This window comes from Podarcis pityusensis (assembly GCF_964106645.2).
Source record: "Podarcis pityusensis genome assembly, chromosome: 3".
Taxonomy (NCBI): domain Eukaryota; kingdom Metazoa; phylum Chordata; class Lepidosauria; order Squamata; family Lacertidae; genus Podarcis; species Podarcis pityusensis.
In genome coordinates, this window is record NC_138026.1 from 77,299,951 (window position 1) to 77,317,765 (window position 17,815).

Consider the following 17,815-nt stretch of genomic DNA (forward strand, 5'->3'; position numbering starts at 1 on the left):
TTTATTTGTTTCCAGCAGATCAGGCAATGAAAGAGCCAGTAGAAGATACAGACCCTAGCACTTTATCCTCAGAAGAAGTATGTAATTTCCTGAATGTATTGTAATGAAATGAAATGTAACCGTTAATTCAATTATTGTAAATGTTGGTTACCATTTTATAGTTTTTAATACTGTCAGAACAGGTTCATAAATCCCTGGTATTTCAGGACATTTGGTGAAATGTTTCTGTACCAACTACAGTGGTGCCCCGCAAGACGAATGCCTCGCAAGACGAAAAACTTGCTAGACGAAAGGGTTTTGCGTTTTTTGAGTCGTTCCGCAAGACGAATTTCCCTATGGGCTTGCTTCGCAAGACGAAACGTCTTGCGAGTTCTTGCGAGTTTGTTTCCTTTTTCTTAAAGCCGCTAAGCCGTTAGTAGCCGCTAAGCCGCTAATAGCCGCTAAGCCGCTAATAGCCGTGCTTTGCAAGACGAAAAAACCGCAAGATGAAGAGACTCGCGGAACGGATTAATTTCGTCTTGCGAGGCACCACTGTATGCAATGGATGAATTCAGAATAGAATCAGACATCCTAAAATATAGGGGGCTGCCACCAAAACCAACAACCACACATAAGCCCAGTTCACATATTATAGCTTACTGGGACTATGGGAACGTTGTTGGATCTTGAAGTTGCTGTTCATACCCACTTTCAGCACAGTGAAGCATGGCAGCTAAGCCAAGGTGTGTAATCTGGACCTGATACTGTGCTTAAGGTCTCTCCTCTTAAACCTTGAACCATAACTGAGGTCTGATCTACGGTTACCGGCCATGGTTATGGAGGACAGACCTGTACCTTATTCCTGGGTTTGGGGAACTTGCACATTCACATGGTTCTCAGAAGCCATAGTTCGGCTTACTGTGACATGTGAACCAGGCCACTGAGATCCTCCCTTCTCCCACCACAATGCATAATTCAGCTAATTCTATTACCTGCCTATGTATGATACCTTGTCATATGATGTGAAATGGGACAGGGAGGGAAACACTTGGAATAATTAAGCCAAGGTATGGGGCAAGTTGCCTTACAAGGAGAGAGGGATGCTGTTTTCAGTGGCAGCTCCATGACATCTGTGATTCTGCAATTTCTACATCTGTTATTGAAGCTTTCAGACCACCACCATGGGGAAAAAAGTCGTGGGTCAATGGTAGAGCATCTGACTTGCATTCAGAAGGTCCAAGCCAAGCCCCCTTTTGTCTAGAACCCTGGAGAGCCACTGCCAGTCAGTGTAGACAGTACTGAGCTGGATGGACCAATGGTCTGACTCGGTGTAAGACAGCTTCCTAGCTTCTGAAGCCCACTAAAGGATTTAACAAAGCTCTGTTTATTTCTTCCATGTTCCTTCCTGTCTGGGACTGCAGAAACAGGAGGATTGTGGAGTACCTAGCAAGCTGCCATACAAGGCAGTTCACACTCTGTTCAGTTTGGTCAGCCTGATATAGAGGAATGAAAAAAGACAGTTTTACAAGGTGACAATAATTAAGTTTGTTAAAATATATCTGATTGTATATTTTGTCTCCCCATCTTTTGAACAGACAAACAAGTACCCTGTTCAAGATACAGCACTACCAAAAGGTAAGTGCAGAAAATTGTAGTAGCTATATATTTGTAATTGTCTAAAACTTTCCTAAACTATGCAAAATAAGTGTGGTTGTCACTTGATGTGGAAAATATACATTGAAATGTCTCTAAAGCCAATGTAGAAAAGTTTGTTTTTAAAACACTTAATTACTGTCTGAATACCAAGTGACCACACATGGAACATGACATGGGGTTATTCAGGTTATCCCTTCTCATTGCAGTCCTGCCCAAGATGCCACTTGGGAGTGGGAGTGAGACTCAAGGCAATCTATGGGGATATTGCTGGAAGTGAAATTGGCAGTCCCTCAATCTGTGTGTGAAAGTGCCTTCACACAGAGGAATGGACTGTAACTCGGCAGTGGAGCATCTGCTTTGAATGCAGAAGGTCCCAGCTTCCATCCCCAGTAGAGCTGGGAATGTTTGAGAGGAGCTTAGACAACACATCACTTTTGGATGAAAGCAGCAGAAGGAGCAGGCAGGTTGCTTGGTTTAAAGCAGAGACTAGGGAATGACCTCTCTTCTTGTTTGCTGCACTTGGGAGAAAGATGGCTTCCTTTCTTGAAGCACCTAAAATATCTCTCTCCACCCCTTAGCCTTGCTATTTCTGCCCCATCCCCATTGCTACCCTTGCTTTCCTTCCACCGCCCACTCTATGCTCACTATTTCTTGCTCTCCCAGCCCTTAAGCTCTTTCTCCCCCTCTCCTAGCCTCCCTTTCTTTCCCTTCCACCCTCTAATCCAGGGGTCAGTAACCTTTTTCAGCTGTGGGCCAGTCCACCATCCCTCAGACCATGTGGGAGGCCAGATTACCTTGGGGGGGGGGGATGAACAAATTCCTATGCCCCGCAAATAACCCAGAGATGCATTTTAAATAAAAGGACACATTCTGCTCATGTAAAAACACCAGGCAGGCCCCACAAATAATCTAGAGATGCATTTTAAATAAAAGGACACATTCTACTCATGTAAAAACACGCTGATTCCCGTACTGTCCACAGGCCAGATTGAGAAGGTGATTGGGCTGCATCCAGCCCCTGGGCCTTAGGTTGCCTACCCCTGCTCTAATCACTCTGTTCCCTCCACCCCCAGCTCCTCACCATGCTCTCCCCCACTGCCAATGCACCACCTAAACTCTTGCGTGTTTGTGCAAAACGTTTGTCTCTGTGTAAAGTGTGTTATGCCTATTATGATCTCTGGCTGCACCTTTCCCCCAGTCACCCTGCTGCTAGATGCCCTGCCCTGCCTTTTCTCCTGTTCTTCACTCCAGCGACCCCTGTGCCACCAGAAGTTGTGAACATCTTTTTTAAAAAATAAAATGCATGCATGGCTCACTCCTGTTTGCCTTTTGCAACACACGTACATCAATTTTTTGAACTCTCCCCATCACCAGCAGAAGGGAGCAGCATTATATTTTAAGGGCAATAGACAGTATAGGCTTAAGCATGTCTTAAGTATTCAGAGGTGAATCCCATTGAGTAGTAGAGAGTCTGGAACTGCGGTGGGAACAGCAACATTAACAGCTCACAATACAGGCAAGTCCCAACCAGGCCTCCCACCACTCCAGACAGCCTGGGGCATCAAGAGACCTCATTCAAGAATGTTTAATTTGATATCCAATAAAAGTTATCATTAATTAGAGGGTTGTTTGGAAATTTTGTTTTATGTGATTTTGTTTTAGAAAATCCATGTAAACTGTCTTGGAAGGGTTATGCCCTGAAAGGTGGGTTTGACACATTCTAAATGCATGCCAAAAGAGCTTCATTACTTCCTAGTAAATGTGATTAGAATTGCAACATTGGTGTCACTTTTGCTGTAACATTAAACTATAAGTAACATTAGGTACGTGAATTCAATGAAAATGCTTGTTTTTTTTCTAGTGCAAATAGTAGGCATAGAGAGCAGGATTGTGGCCACAGCAGGACATGCAGTGGTGCAGACAAAAAAAATGTCCCCACATGTTCCTGTTTGAATTGAGAAGAAAACTTTTGTTGATAGTTAAACTGCCCACCTGCAGAGGCACAATCCTGCTCCCTGGCAGCTGTGATTTACATACGGTAGTTTAAAGTGCCTGTTAGCTGGCCCATTGGATTAATTGCTGCAGAATGAGTGCTGTGCCTCAGCAACACCGTAGAACATTTTATTATTCTATTGCAGTTGTGACCTCTGCCTTCTGTTTTTCCTCCTTCTCTCATTGTGTCAAGCTCAGCATCTTAAAATCGAGTCGACAAGACTGGAGTTGTGCATTAATAGTACAAAGTCTGGTTCCCTGCCAAATCCTGTGTAAAGTTGGACAAGATTGATAGACAAAGCATTTTTTTGCAAATCAAATGGGACCGGGTCTTTAAATGCAACTTTAAATACAATAAGAGTAAGACAGATGTTTTGGGAGAGGTGTCTAGCATAACGAATGGTGGTGATTCTTCACTCATAATGCACATGCACAGAGTGGGATGTTGTTGTTGTTGTTGTTAATCCCTGGCTCCCATGTTGTGGCGAGCCAGTGAAGCGGATGTTGTGCCCCCTGGTCTAAATTGCCTCTTTTGCAATATGTAGAGCTCTTGGCAAGCCATTGCTGGTTTTGCTAGTATGTGTGGAACTGCACGGCTGGCTTCTTGCCCTGATATATAAATTGTCGTCATAATCTAGCTGAATTTTAGTAAGCAAAGATGGTGAGAGCTGAATGTGACTAACACTTCAGAATTTGCCTTTTTAGACGATGAATACCAAACAGAAAAAGTGACATTGGAAATAGCATCTGTTAACATTAGGAGCCTGACATCTGATTCAGGTCTCATACAACAGGTAAGCTGTTAAACTAGCATGTTTTGCTGATACATAAAGCTTAATTAACATTTATTGTGTCCCAACAGCTTACTACTAGTTCAACAGAAGTCTTGTTTTAGTCTGGTGTTCAAAAGATAAAAAGAGGAAAGAGATGACACAAAGCCATGGAAAAGCCCTCAACCCCCAGGCAATCCCAGGTTCACACCTATCTCATATTTGAAGCATGGGCACCTTGGGTCTCCAGTTAAGATCTTAACAGGTGGTCAGGATCATATGGCAGCAAGCAGCTCTCAAAGAAACTCCCACACTGTTTGAGGCTCTGTAGCAGGGGTAGAGAACTCCTGGCCTGTGGACCAAACATGGTCCTCCAGGTCTGCCCATTTGGCCCACAAGGCCATTTTCAGGAAGCCACACCTATCTGCCCCTGACATTCTCTGTCCCAGCTTCTGCCAGCCTAGCAGTCTGAAAACATACAGGTGCAAGTAGATAAATAAGTACCACTGTAGTGGGAAGGTAAACGGCATTTCTGTGCACTCTGGCTTCCATCACAGTGTCCCGTTGCACCAGAAGCGGTTTAGTCATAATGGCAACATGGTCCGGAAAGCTGTCTGTGGACAAACGCCAGCTTCCTTGGCCTGAAAAGTGAGATGAGCGCCACACCCCATAGTCGCCTTTGACTGGACTTAACTGTCCAGGGGTCCTTTATCTTTGCCTTACCTATATGATGTCAGGCATGGGCTGGGTAATGGTGGATCTTCAAAGGAACAATAAGCGTAAAGTTTCCAGTTGTTCCTTTGAGGTGTGCTCCCACCAATTATTTAGTTAATGGGTGGATGGGAGCATGCCTTCCATCCCCTCATTTGAAGAAGAAATGCATGAGGAAAAGGGGGTCTGAAAGCTCCTTTGTGAACATCTTCATGAGAGGATGTTTGCAAAGGGCTGTTTGAAAACCCCAGTTTGCTTTGAAGTCCCAACCATTGAGGCTTCAAAGGAAAGCATCACTAGATGTCACTATGAAGCCTGTATGCTGAGGTTTAGCTACTGGTCCGATTAGATGCTGGGTCACACTCTGTTCTGGGCTCTGTTATGGCAGTGTGGGTGAGGCGCTCATTAATGCATAACCTGACCCACTTCTCATGGAAGTAAACCAGAGGCCATTTTTTGGTGTTAGGTTTGGGACTGGTGTGAAGTGGTGCTCTCCATGGGGATGTGGTCGTGGTTTGGAGGATTTGGTGCAGGTGTGGTCCTCCTCTGTGCCCCACCCCCATGGCTACATCCCATTTTGGCTGTTTTGCTCCTGTACTTTCACCAGTAGAATGTTCTATTAGCATATTCGGTGTGGTTTCACTGGTGTACTTTTTGTGCTAATGTTGTGTCTCAAGTTCTTCAGTGCAGTAGTGCTTCCACCAAATCCTATAGCCCCTCAGCTGGCTGAACTTGAGTACAGGATTGTACCCTTAGGGAACAAAAGGTCTTCATCAAAACAACACATCATATTAAACTGGCTTCTGACTTCAGTTGAAGTGTGTGTGTGTGTGTGTGTGTGTGTGTGTGTGTGTGTGTTTTAAAGCAGTGAAACTGATTTCCCTTTACAAATGTTTCAGTGTATTTGCAGAAGCTACATTTTGCCTTTAGGGTGTACTGGTTTTTCTCATCTTCCAACTCATGGAAGGCAAATTTGTAGTTCTGTCTGGTCTTGCAATTTATTAATAGGCAATAAAAATGATCTTGTTAAATGGCAATGTTTTAATAGCTGGTTACTTCTCTTACAGTATAAACATATACTGACTAACATGCACCAAAATGGACACAACTGTATTTGAAGTTGTTTTAGACGTAATTGCATGTGAATTAATCTTTTATTGAATTGGTGGAGTTTGTGGCATGCCTTGACAGGAACAGATGAGCTCCTACCTACCACTCTGGCATTGAACTGCAGCCTGCTTGTCTGGCTCCCAAGACACAAAGCTAAACTACCACAAGGGACAGGGGGCTGTATATGTATGGCAGCACACACTGTAGTGGGAGGATCTCATGTTGTTGTCTTGTTGCACATTTTTCTAAAAAGGGGGGCCATCTTGGGTTTAGTGAGAATTCTTAGATATTATACAAAATTGGGTGTTTTAATGTAAATCCAAACAAAGCAATATTTTATCCTGCTTTTGCAGTTTGCTCTGAAATGCCAATCTGGCACACGGTATACTAATTTTATCCTGCTTTAGCTTCATTCTTCCTGTACAGTGTTTTTGTTGATATGATTTAAAGACTCTGGTAGGTCAATTCCATTTGAACACAAAGAGGTTAATTTGGGGTGCCATAGTTTTCAGCAGGGTTGAACAGAATGAGCCAATGATGCACTTGACTTTGGAAAACAGAGGGATACATCCCACTAATCTCTGCCAGGTGTTGCCATCCCCTTTCACATTAGATTACCCATTTAGAGTTTCATCTTGGATTTATTCATCTGCTACAGGATTGATAGCTGGTTGCCTTCCTTGGTCACAGTAGGAGATACTTGATAGCTAGTGTCTAGCTCTTTCCAAAGGCATCTGACTGATGATGGAAAACATACTGCTGGACTAGATGGATCCTTGTTCTGATCCAGCAGGGTAGTCCTTATGTCCTTAGTAAAGAACCAATGGCTGTAGGGCATGCCTCCAGGCCTCTAGGATTATCAGACAATCCTCAGGACACAATCCTCTTAAACGTTCCAGACAGCATTCTAGACTACAACTGGGACCAGCAGCAAACTGTTGCAGGGTTGCCATTCCCAGTTCCAGTAAGTTAGCCATGCTCTGCCTCCAGGATATTCTATTCCATTCTCCTACCTACAATGGTCAGTTAGCATTCTGTGACTACCGGGCATGCTGAGTTCCCATTGGGCTGTTTTGGGGTGGTGGGGCAGGGTCCCCTACTTAGGATTCTTCCTAAATACTTTTTGTGCTTCTGCAAACATCAGGAGTTTCCCCAAGTCTGCTGACACCTCCCTTTTGTGCACGGGTGCTGCCATTTTGGGTACAATGAGCAGTAGCCCTCATGCCTGAACATTGGAAATAGAAGGACTGACATTGCAGTGCTGACTCTCCACCGAAGTTCTGGCTTTCTTAACATGGCATTGTCTTTTCTCTCTGTCCACCCCCTTAAATCGATTGCCAGTATTTCTCCCTACAAAGTTACAGTGCTGGTCATGTTTCCATCAGTTCCTGCTATCTCTATTCTGAAGAACGTCCACCAGGGTCTCAGCAACCAGAAGCAACACACACTATCGTATCCTATCTTGTTTTTTTGTTGTAGCTCTTAATAGCTCAGCCGGTTAATCATGGATTTGAGTCCCATTTTGGGGAAAATATTCCTGCATTGCAGATGTTTAGACTAGATGACCCTCATGGTCCCTTCCAGCTCTACAGTTCTATGCCAAAACTTCAGGAGAGCTGGGAAAAACCACAGTAATGGCAGTATAGTCACACTTTGGATCCCAAACGCCTTGCGAGTTGAACATTTTAGCTCCCAAACACTGCAAACCCGGAAGTGAGTGTTCCAGTTTGTGAACATTCTTTGGAACCCGGACGATCAACATGGCTTCTATGGCTTCTGATTGGCTGCAGGAGCTTCCTGCAGCCAATTGGAAGCCGCACCTTGGTTTCCAAACATTTTGGAAGTCGAACGGACTTCTGGAATGTATTCCATTTGACTTCCGAGGTACGACTGTAGTAAATTTCCCCCCTGCCCTACCCCAGCCCTGGGATACAAATATCAGCTGAGCAACATTTCCAAGGATTTCAGTGAGAAATCCTTAGTTGACTGGTATCTAGGGTTTATGCAAATCTGACAATATAAATAAAAGTTATTTAGTACTGGAAAAGAGAAATCCAGTGAGGGAGAAGCCCCTTGATTATGACTACAACTCTCTCATTAGCATGTAACATTTCACCAGAGAGAATGGTGCAGGGAACACTGACTTTCAACCGAGATAAAAATGTGTAGGATTCTGCCTGCCCCTTCTGCGGATTCTGATTATCCCCAGAAGACAGATTAGGCATTGTATGCATAGTTGCCATGGCCGTAGCACATACATTATCTATGTAGCTTATTTGGAATGGATTTACTGATGCAGTTAAGCGTAGGTGGGCAAGGTGTCTGGTTACAGTGTCTTATATAACTACATAGTTTACCTGTATTTGCATGCACAACTTACGATCTGATCCAGAGTGTTTTGTGATACTCTTGGGTGAATGAAGCTATACAAAAGGCAACTGTATTTTCCTGAAGATATCTCAAGGGAAAGCCCCTCATTGCTCTAATCTTTAAAACTTAAAATAAACAGGGAAAGGGTATGCTTCATCTGGGTTTATAGCCTCTTCGTAATAGTACAAGCTGTTGCTGCTGATCTGTTGCCATCGCCAGGGTCCTTCTTGGCCTAACCTTACTGCTGAGAAATGTTTGTCCATTTAAAGCCTTGCATAAAATGGTTAATCTCACCCGCTCATCTTTTCCCCCCCTAAAGCAATAGCTACTTATGTATTACTCTAGATTCAGGCCTCATAGGTTGATAAATTAAAGTTCCTTTCCCTGGAACAAGACTTTAAATCAACATTACTTTTTTTTTGCAGCCAGAAGAAGATGATGACAGCCAAAGTAGTACTGGTGAATCACCTACAGGTAATGCAGTGCCCCTAGCCAAATGAACTTAGTGCCTGGATTGAATTTAGAACCGCCAGCAAACAAAGGGAATTATCTTTATTACGCTGATTGTAAAAAAACACACACCCCAAACCAAACAATTTTATCTTACACAACTGTGCTCTATTATAGCATAGTTTCTTAGATCAGACTTTAACAAAATGTTTAGTGATTGCTCAAGGTGTCTTTTAAAAGTGATCCTGTAAGGTGGAGACATGCAGAAAATTAATATTATTATTGAACTTGTTTGTCCAGATAACTTGCATGAGGCCCCTGCTCCTGTTTTTTTTTTTTTACTGGGGAAGTTGGAAGGTTAACCCATTCTGATACAACTTTTATTAGCAGCATGTCCAGGCCACTTTATCAGGTAGCATGGTAGCATAATCAGCTCTGTTGGATTTAGGTAGTCAGAGCTCAGCAGTAGAGCACATGTGTTGCACACATGATGCCTCTGCCATCTCCAGTTAATAAGATCTCACAGAAGTAGTCTGAGATTTGGGAAGCCACTACCAGTGAGAATGGACAATGCCAATCTCGATGGGTTAATGATCTCAGTAGAGGGCCGCTTTCTGTGTCCATATGCTTTCTATGTTCTCTGTGTAGTGCATAAGAAAACCATAGATATGCTCATTTATTTCAGAAACAGTTTGTGTAGGGTTCCCATATGTCTGGGAAACCCCGGACATGTCCTCTTTTGGGGGGCCAACATGCCCATCCGGGCAGATTTTTACATTTTAAAGGAAATGCTCTTCACACCGCAGTCACTGCTAGCCTGAGATGGGGAAAGAGGCGAGCGGGGCACCCCTTTTTGCTCTTCAAGATATGGCAACCCTAGTTTCTGAAGCATATTATTTTTCAGAATTGCATGTATTGGCCCAATTCAGATGGGTTTGATAAGCCATGGCTTTATTTCCAGAATGCAGCTCTATATCTTGAAGGGAACTCTTAAATCTCCGTTTCCTGGCTCTGGTGTCTTAAGAACCCAATAAAGTTTTGTTGAATCCGCACAGTGGAGGGGAGAGGGGAAGGAGGGTGACTCATTCCTAGTTTGATAAACTACAATTCATTGATCAGTACAGCTGAATGAGGACTTTGAGTTTTATGTGCCACAAAGCTAAGGAATAACTCCAATATAATTGTAATTCTAGCTCTGAAGAAGTCATGTACAGAAAATGGCACCTGCTCCTTATGTTTGTCTCGCCAGCCAACCATCAGCGACCTGCTCAATGATGAGGACTTGCTGTATATGATGAGGATAAAGTTGGATCCCGCCCACCCTACAGTGAAAAACTGGAGAAACTTTGCAAGCAAATGGGGAATGACCTACGATGAATTGTGTTTCCTGGAACAGAAACCACAGAGCCCCACCTTGGAGTTTTTGCTACGGAATAGTGACAGAACTGTGGAGCAGCTGATTGATCTCTGTAAATTATATCAAAGAGTTGATATTGAGAAAATGCTGCTGAAATGGGTGGAAAAAGAATGGCCAAAGAGACGGCATGGAACCTATCAGAACAACTACTAAATGAAAGAAAATGTCCAGTCCACATTACTTCTATGGTGGAAAATTGAGAGAGTAACATAACTCTGTTCAGTTTGCTAAGTGTGCATGTGTAGCTTTCCTTTGTTAGTGAAAGGAACCACATTCATTTTTGCAACATAAAATGTTTACTGTATCTGTGTACCTAGCCTTTGCAACAACACGGGTGATCTTTAAATATGCATCAGCTCAATGCAGCAAAAGAAGAATGACAACCACAGTACACTATTTGGGCTGACTGCACAGTTACTTCCTTCAAACAAACTGAACTATAATTAATTCCCATTTTCATGGAGAGAATAATGAAAGTGAAGAAGGCAAAGGGTCTGGACTCCTCTTTAAAGGGCCCATACCTGTACCGCTGGGGCCTGTTCCACCCCAACATAGTTGCCTCAGCCATAGAGAGAAGAAAGCAGACCATACCAGAACTGGAATATCCTCATTTATTTAACCTAGGCCGCTAATTCCTGTGGGGATATATTTTTGTACTTCTAAAGATATATGTGAACTGTACAGAAGTAAGGCATGTGCTTCTGAAGAAAGCAGTCTAGGGGCACCCAAGGTTGGCTTCCTTGGGCCCTGACAACTCCAGAGTCCCCTCATCCTGCCGCTACCCATCTAGCAGCCCTGAGTGAGCTGGCAGTGAAAGGAGCAAGGAGGAAATGGACCAGCACTCTCTAATCCCCTCACCCTCTCCTTAGGGTGTGGATTAGGCCCAAAGGACAGGACAAATGGATGGGCAATGTCAACAGTAATAAGAAGGACGTGGGACTACTTGAAGTGGGGTTCCTGAAGGCATCTAGCTGAGGGTCTCCCAAAACCTGGAGCTGACAGTGGGAGTATGTAGTCCTCTTTGCCTTATGTTTGTGTCAATACAGATTGAGTTTTACTGCTACAATTAAAGGACTATGAGTGGGTGACACAGAAAATTGTGGCAGCTTCCCTTTGCTGTTGCTTCTGAAAGCTATGATCAGCAATTGCATTCCCTTGACTTAAGGTTGGTTTCTCTTCCCCGCCCCCATCTGTATTCTTGAGTATTAGATGTCATCCAGATCTTTCAAGTTCTAACCTGCATAACGAAAATAAACTCTGAACATTTTATGTTTGGAACAGCTTTGTATTTGGAATCGTGTGCTGTTTAGATACTCTGCTTTAATAAATTAATTTTGGGCAAGTATTATAAACAACATAGTCATTATATAAATTTGTGTTTAAATAAAGCAACACCTTTAGGGTGTGCAATCCTGTATTGCAAGTAAAATAAATTGCATACGGTATTTAGTTCACAGAGAACTGTAAAGAGCCAGTAGCTCTAGCTTGTTTCAGATTTTCAAGTTCACTGTAGTTCCTCTGTAGTTTTAGATCTTTTAGCTTCTTTGAATTAAAGTGGTTAAATCTCAAATGTGGCAATATATTGAAATATTTTTGGAGTGATTCCATTAATTGGAATTGCTCATTCCCTGTGGTTAGTAGATTTGTTCCAACATGTTTTCAGAGACAGTTTGAGAACTAGTATTAGAGGCTGTTACAAAGCATTTATCTCTACAATATTATCATAACAATTATGAGAGATCTATTAGTAAACTATTGAAAGAAATAGTCTCAGAAATTAACTTTCAGATTAATTACAGCCACTTGAATATGCATTGGTTTAAATCTTACATAGCATGACACAATGGTGGGCAGAGGGCCAATTCAGAGGTAAAAGTCAGACACTTTGAATACATTACAAATGTGAAGAGTATGCTGTAGAAAAAATGAATCATTTGCTACATGTGTGAATAGAAAAAGGGATCATTTGTTACACATGTGAATCGGAACAGAGATAATGAGAAACCATAAGATCAAGATCTGGATTTAAAGAATGAAGGGCTAAACCATTTTATTTTAATATAAAATAAAATGTTGAGCTATAGCCCTAAGCATTCATGCTTAGCAGCAATTTGTTTAAATTGAATGGGACTTACTTCCAAGTAGGTATGCTTATGACTGAAGCCTTTTTCAGACATGCTAAGCTCTTGAAAATTCTTCTGAATAGCTTTCGGAGTTGCTGCCTTCAAGAACATTTGTTGAAGAGTTCAACAGATGAGGCAAGTTAGCTTTGAATGTTGAGTGAAACCTCATCCGCAGTGTGTTTACTCCTTTTACTCACATAATAATATGCTGAATTTTTAAGAATTGCTAAGTATTTTTTTTACTGTAATGGATCTGTGTTTACATAGTCTCTACTGTATATATAACCGGTCTCTGTTACATGTTTGTGTTATACCTTGGTTTCTAACATTAGTAGAAGAAACCAATCCTGTTTATTAGATTTTGACTGAGTGCACTGCTGGTTTCCCCCCCCTAAACTACTGTTGCTGTAATTATTTAAGGCAAACATTTCCATCAAATGAATGGAAGATGTGTAAACTCAACAGCCTTAATTTAGAAGACAATGGGTGAATACCTTGGCGTGGCCATGTGTCCTACTTTACACAGAGAGAGTTCTCCATTTAAAGGGCTGGCTGTCCTGTACTTGAAGGACTATCTGGCCAAAGTCTGGTAAAAAACAAAACACCATTAAAAGGGAGAGCAGGAGCCCAGAAGTTTCCCATCAACAACTACCACCTAGACAGCAGGTACACAGCTCGCCTGGTCACATTCTTCCCAACTAAGGTGAGGTGCATTGTATTTCCATTTAAATTACAGTTACTATTTTTCTTAAATCAGCATGTGCATGTTTTGTTGTTTTTTTTTTTTGCAGATCTGTGTTTTGACTTTTTGGGGGGTGATTCATTAGAGGTCACCCTAGAAAACCAATGATGAGAGCACCATGTGTGCACAGGCCTCCCATTAGCGGCTATGAGAGGAAAGGATTTCATCAGTCTTGGAAATCTTGCCCTTCCTGTAATTGTCAACAATAAGAGTGTGGGCTAAATGGGGTTGCCTGTTGGTGCTCGAAGTCTGGCCTGCAGGCCACAGGTTTTCCGCCTTTGGCTTAGATTGAGCTGTGAACCGAGCCATTTTTGTGAAATTTATTATTCCAATTCTCAACCATTGATCATGGCATCTTATGAATTGACTGTGCATTTGTTTACCTCCAGGAACACTCACAGAATGTCATTGTTTTATCAGTACAGTGATATCCAATATATTGTAAAATGAGGCTGATAGAGTGGAGAATTGATCTCATTTTATAAAAATATTATTAAAAATTAACAAACATTTTCTATATCTCTATTATTCACTATATTCTGTAAACAACCAAGCAGCAGACACGTTCAGGTCTTGAGTAATAACTGTAGTCTGTCCCAAAAGATAAACCTACTAAAGGGTTTCCTGGAGGAGCATTTTCAAAAACTATTCAAGGAGTCTTCATGCAGTTTCTTGCATCTTCAACATTTATCAAATGTTAGATGGAATCCATGCTTCAAATTTTAATATTTTCTGAATATATGTTCTGGATGTTTCAGATTTAGGGACACTGAATTGAGATTGTTCACAGCGAAAGGAAAGGAAAGGAAAGGAAAGGAAAGGAAAGGAAAGGAAAGGAAAGGAAAGGAAAGGAAAGGAAAGGAAAGGGAAAATGTCAAAAGGCATTATAAGATGCCACTGAGTACCATAGTAGGAAGAAAGAGTCTTCCTTGCATCACACCAGTGACACTCCTTCCATTTGCCTACCTATGTGTTGGTATGGAACATACAGCTGCTCTGAGAGGATAAAATTATAGCTATCAAATGCCAACCTATTTATGTTCCTCTTCCCCCCACTCTCCTTTTTGTCTTGGGCTTAATTTGTGCTAAGATTACATACAAAAGTTCGGCTGTGAGGCCTATTTTTATCTCCGACAAGCAATTCAAGCTCTAATTAGGTTCTTGGCACAAACCCACAAACTCATCCCACAAGAGCATTGCTTAGTTATCTTATATATGAAGTGCAATGCAACATGGTACTGCCATTTCATTCACTTCGCCATGTTGGACCGATGTGATTGGGACTGTAGGGTAGGTTGATAACTTTAAATTTAACTGGGCCAGCTTCACACTAAGCTAAAAATCCAAGCAATAATGTGAGGGAACGTCTGCTTAACTGTTGAGCACAAAAGTCTGAAGCACAGACGCAGCAATCCTATACCCACATTATGTGGGGGCCAGAGATATGGTAGCGCTATGCTGGGGGAAGAGTCACTGCACTGTGCTCAGCCCAGATGGAAAGAAGAAAATGACCCAGCTAAAACAAAACAAAAATGGTGGGAAAATGTCAGGCACGCACACTGTGTCCCTGAAAACACCTCCACAACATGCACCTCAGGGACTGTGCAAGTGATGGCACCCACATTTCAGATAAACCGAGAGCGCCAACCTACACGGGTGGGCTCTGGCAGGAAGTGCACAGTGCTCTTCTCCTCACTGAAATCCCCCTTGTGATCTCTAAGTGTACAAGATACAGGGCTAGCACACCCTGTTATTTGAAATATGGTCTCCCTGTTGGGTTAATACACTACCGTTAGTGTGTTGTGATTGAGCACTGAGTTACACCGTATTCTGTGGTCTGTCATGCATGTAGGCAGGTTGGCTGTTTGCACAGGGGTGACTATTTTAATCTCCTTCCTCTCCCACTGAAGTCCCAGTTTAGTGTGAAGAACAAGCTAACCCAATAAAACGTATAATGTCTTCCATCGTTTAGTAGAAAGCAACAAAAATACAACACTTTTAAGTGGCTCCTATTTCACCCTATCATGTGCTCCTCAAAATTTTAATTTCCTTTTTGCTTTTAACTTTTTGTGATTTTATTGCTTAGTTTTATATTTTTACATTGTTAACCACATTGATATATTTTTATGATACAGCGGTATTTAAATATTATTCTAAACAAACAAACAAACAAACAAACAAACAAACAAACTGTACTGTACTGTATCTATGAAATCAGAATGGCTGGTGGGAAATTAAAGAGGTGAAGAGTCCATACTGATAGAAGGAGCTCACCTAGTGTTCTGATTTAGTGGTAAATGAGTTACTTTGATATATATGTTTTTATGCTTTAAAATGTAAAACAAAATAACTATGCCTGTTTTAGGTATTGGCTTATGGGTTCTGAGAAAATTTGATTCTGTCTCAAGGGATGTGTTTTCTAATAGAGTTGCCATGCTAAGAATGTTTACTTGGTGGCAAAACCCACTGAACTCAATTAGATATACAATAGTACCTCGGGTTAAGTACTTAATTTGTTCCGGTGGTCCGTTCTTAACCTGAAACTGTTCTTAACCTGAAGCACCACTTTAGCTAATGGGACCTCCTGCTGCTGCCGCGCCGCCGGAGCACGATTTCTGTTCTCATCCTGAAGCAAAGTTCTTAACCCGAGGTACTATTTCTGGGTTAGCAGAGTCTGTAACCTGAAGCGTATGTAACCTGAAGCGTATGTAACCCGAGGTACCACTGTACTTCAAAGTAAACAAGCATCGGCTTGGGCGAGAAGCCTTGAAATGAAGAAGACTCACCCCATCTACTGATGAACTGTAGTATTACAATAATTTAATCTTTGGTGTTTGGAAATATGAGAGAGGAAAATGCGGGGATGACAATTGTTTGGTTGGTACTCTTGCACTCATACACACAATTCTAGATTAAAGTCAAGGCCTTGTGTGTTTTCTGATTCCAGGTTTCAAGAGTGATATTTAGGCTGCGTACTCCTATTTACTCTGCATCTAATGCACTTCTACTGCTGGTTTGGGAAGTGGTGTACACATGATATACACATGATGATGTGGTGTACGGAATCCGTATCTGTCAAATCAGAGGGAAGCTGGTTCGAGGGAAGCAGCGTATGTCTCAAGATACAGGACTGAGATGGACTGTGGCGAATATCATGTGTACATGTCAGGAGCGCACTGTAGCCAGAGTAAGAGGTAATATGTACACAGACTGTGATTAGATATGCTCCCAGCCCCCAACAAACTTTGATCCAATTTTTTTGATCCAAAGAACAACCTCAATGCATTGTAAATCTTGTCTTTAAACACAGTAATGGTTTAAAACACAGCTAGGCCATTCTTTTTCTCAATTCAGGTCAAAGCTTGCTGGGGGGGGGGGGGAATGCATGAAAACACAGTATTCTATAACACATGCCTGAGGATGTGACCTCTCCCCAGCCCCACCCATTATATATTGTTGAATGTAGTTAATATATATTCTCTGAGTAGCTCCCAATAAAGGATAGAACTAGATTTGTGGCTAATGATGTATGCTTACTGCTTCCTCAACCAGCAATAGGAGTTCACTGGTTGCAGAGGAAACAGTAGTAATCCATAGTAGGGGAAGCAGAATTCCCTGTTTTGAAAAGTCTAATTTGTGTTCCATTTTTGTTTTTTAAACATCATGTTTTTAGCACATGGCCTGGCCATTAGTAGCTGGACTGAAAGGAGGACCCAGCCGTTCATCATAGCCTCCATCACAGTGGTGCTCGCAGGTGGCTATGTACGGTAGTTTGTATATGGATCAGAGGGGATTTTGTGCATGCTTGTGGACGGTGTATATAGGGCTGGGGAGTGTAAATAGAAGGGGGAAATGTGTGTGTAGATGGATGGGGGTATGTGTCTGTGGTAGGATGAGGGGAGGGGCAGCTTATAGGCTATTCTGGTCCGTCCCCCCCACATGTGCTACCTGAGGCAGTCACTGTATATAACAGTAAAAACCAGCCCTGCCACCCTGAAGGACTGAGTGCAAAGCTTCCACATCAGAAACTGCAGGTTCCACTTATAACCTCTGAATACCAAACCCATCCAACATTTCAGGCAACTCTCACACCTAAGATCATGGCCTGAGGATGTGACCTCTACCCTGCCTCCACCCATTGCATATTGAATGTTCTTCAGTAGCCAGTAGCCAGACTGGCTCTATTGCTACAAAGTAAGTGTGTGTGTGTGTATTATATTATATTATATTATATTATATTATATTATATTATATTATATTATATTATATTATATTATATTATATAAATGGTGTGTATTTTGGTGAATCACCCTGTGAACTTTTGATGAAGCTTTGGGGGGGGGGTTGCAGACTGAGGTGAGGGCCAGTGTCCCTTTTGCCCTAGTGGACCAGCCTGTGCTGTTTGAGAGGACGGACTGGGGCGGGGAGGCTGAGGATGGGGGCGATGGTGGTGGGAAAAGTCTTAACCGGACGCCCAAAAGACCATAACGCTCCT

The 17,815-nt window shown here is 42.2% G+C and overlaps 1 protein-coding gene across 4 annotated transcripts in view; it reads left to right on the forward strand.

The window, feature by feature from the left end:
- EDARADD (EDAR associated via death domain) overlaps positions 1-11,733 on the forward strand; it is a 29,051-nt gene extending 17,318 nt beyond the window's left edge. For 3 of the 4 annotated variants that reach the window (XM_080997812.1, XM_080997814.1, XM_080997813.1), the window contains exons 4-8: positions 16-77; positions 1,575-1,614; positions 4,333-4,421; positions 9,014-9,062; positions 10,232-11,733. In XM_080997812.1, coding sequence (XP_080853938.1) covers positions 16-77; positions 1,575-1,614; positions 4,333-4,421; positions 9,014-9,062; positions 10,232-10,608 — 617 coding nt within the window. In that variant the 3' untranslated portion in view covers positions 10,609-11,733. The remainder of the gene's footprint in view (positions 1-15; positions 78-1,574; positions 1,615-4,332; positions 4,422-9,013; positions 9,063-10,231) is intronic. The other variant, XM_080997815.1, reaches the window with a different exon arrangement.
- Positions 11,734-17,815: the final 6,082 nt, after the last annotated feature.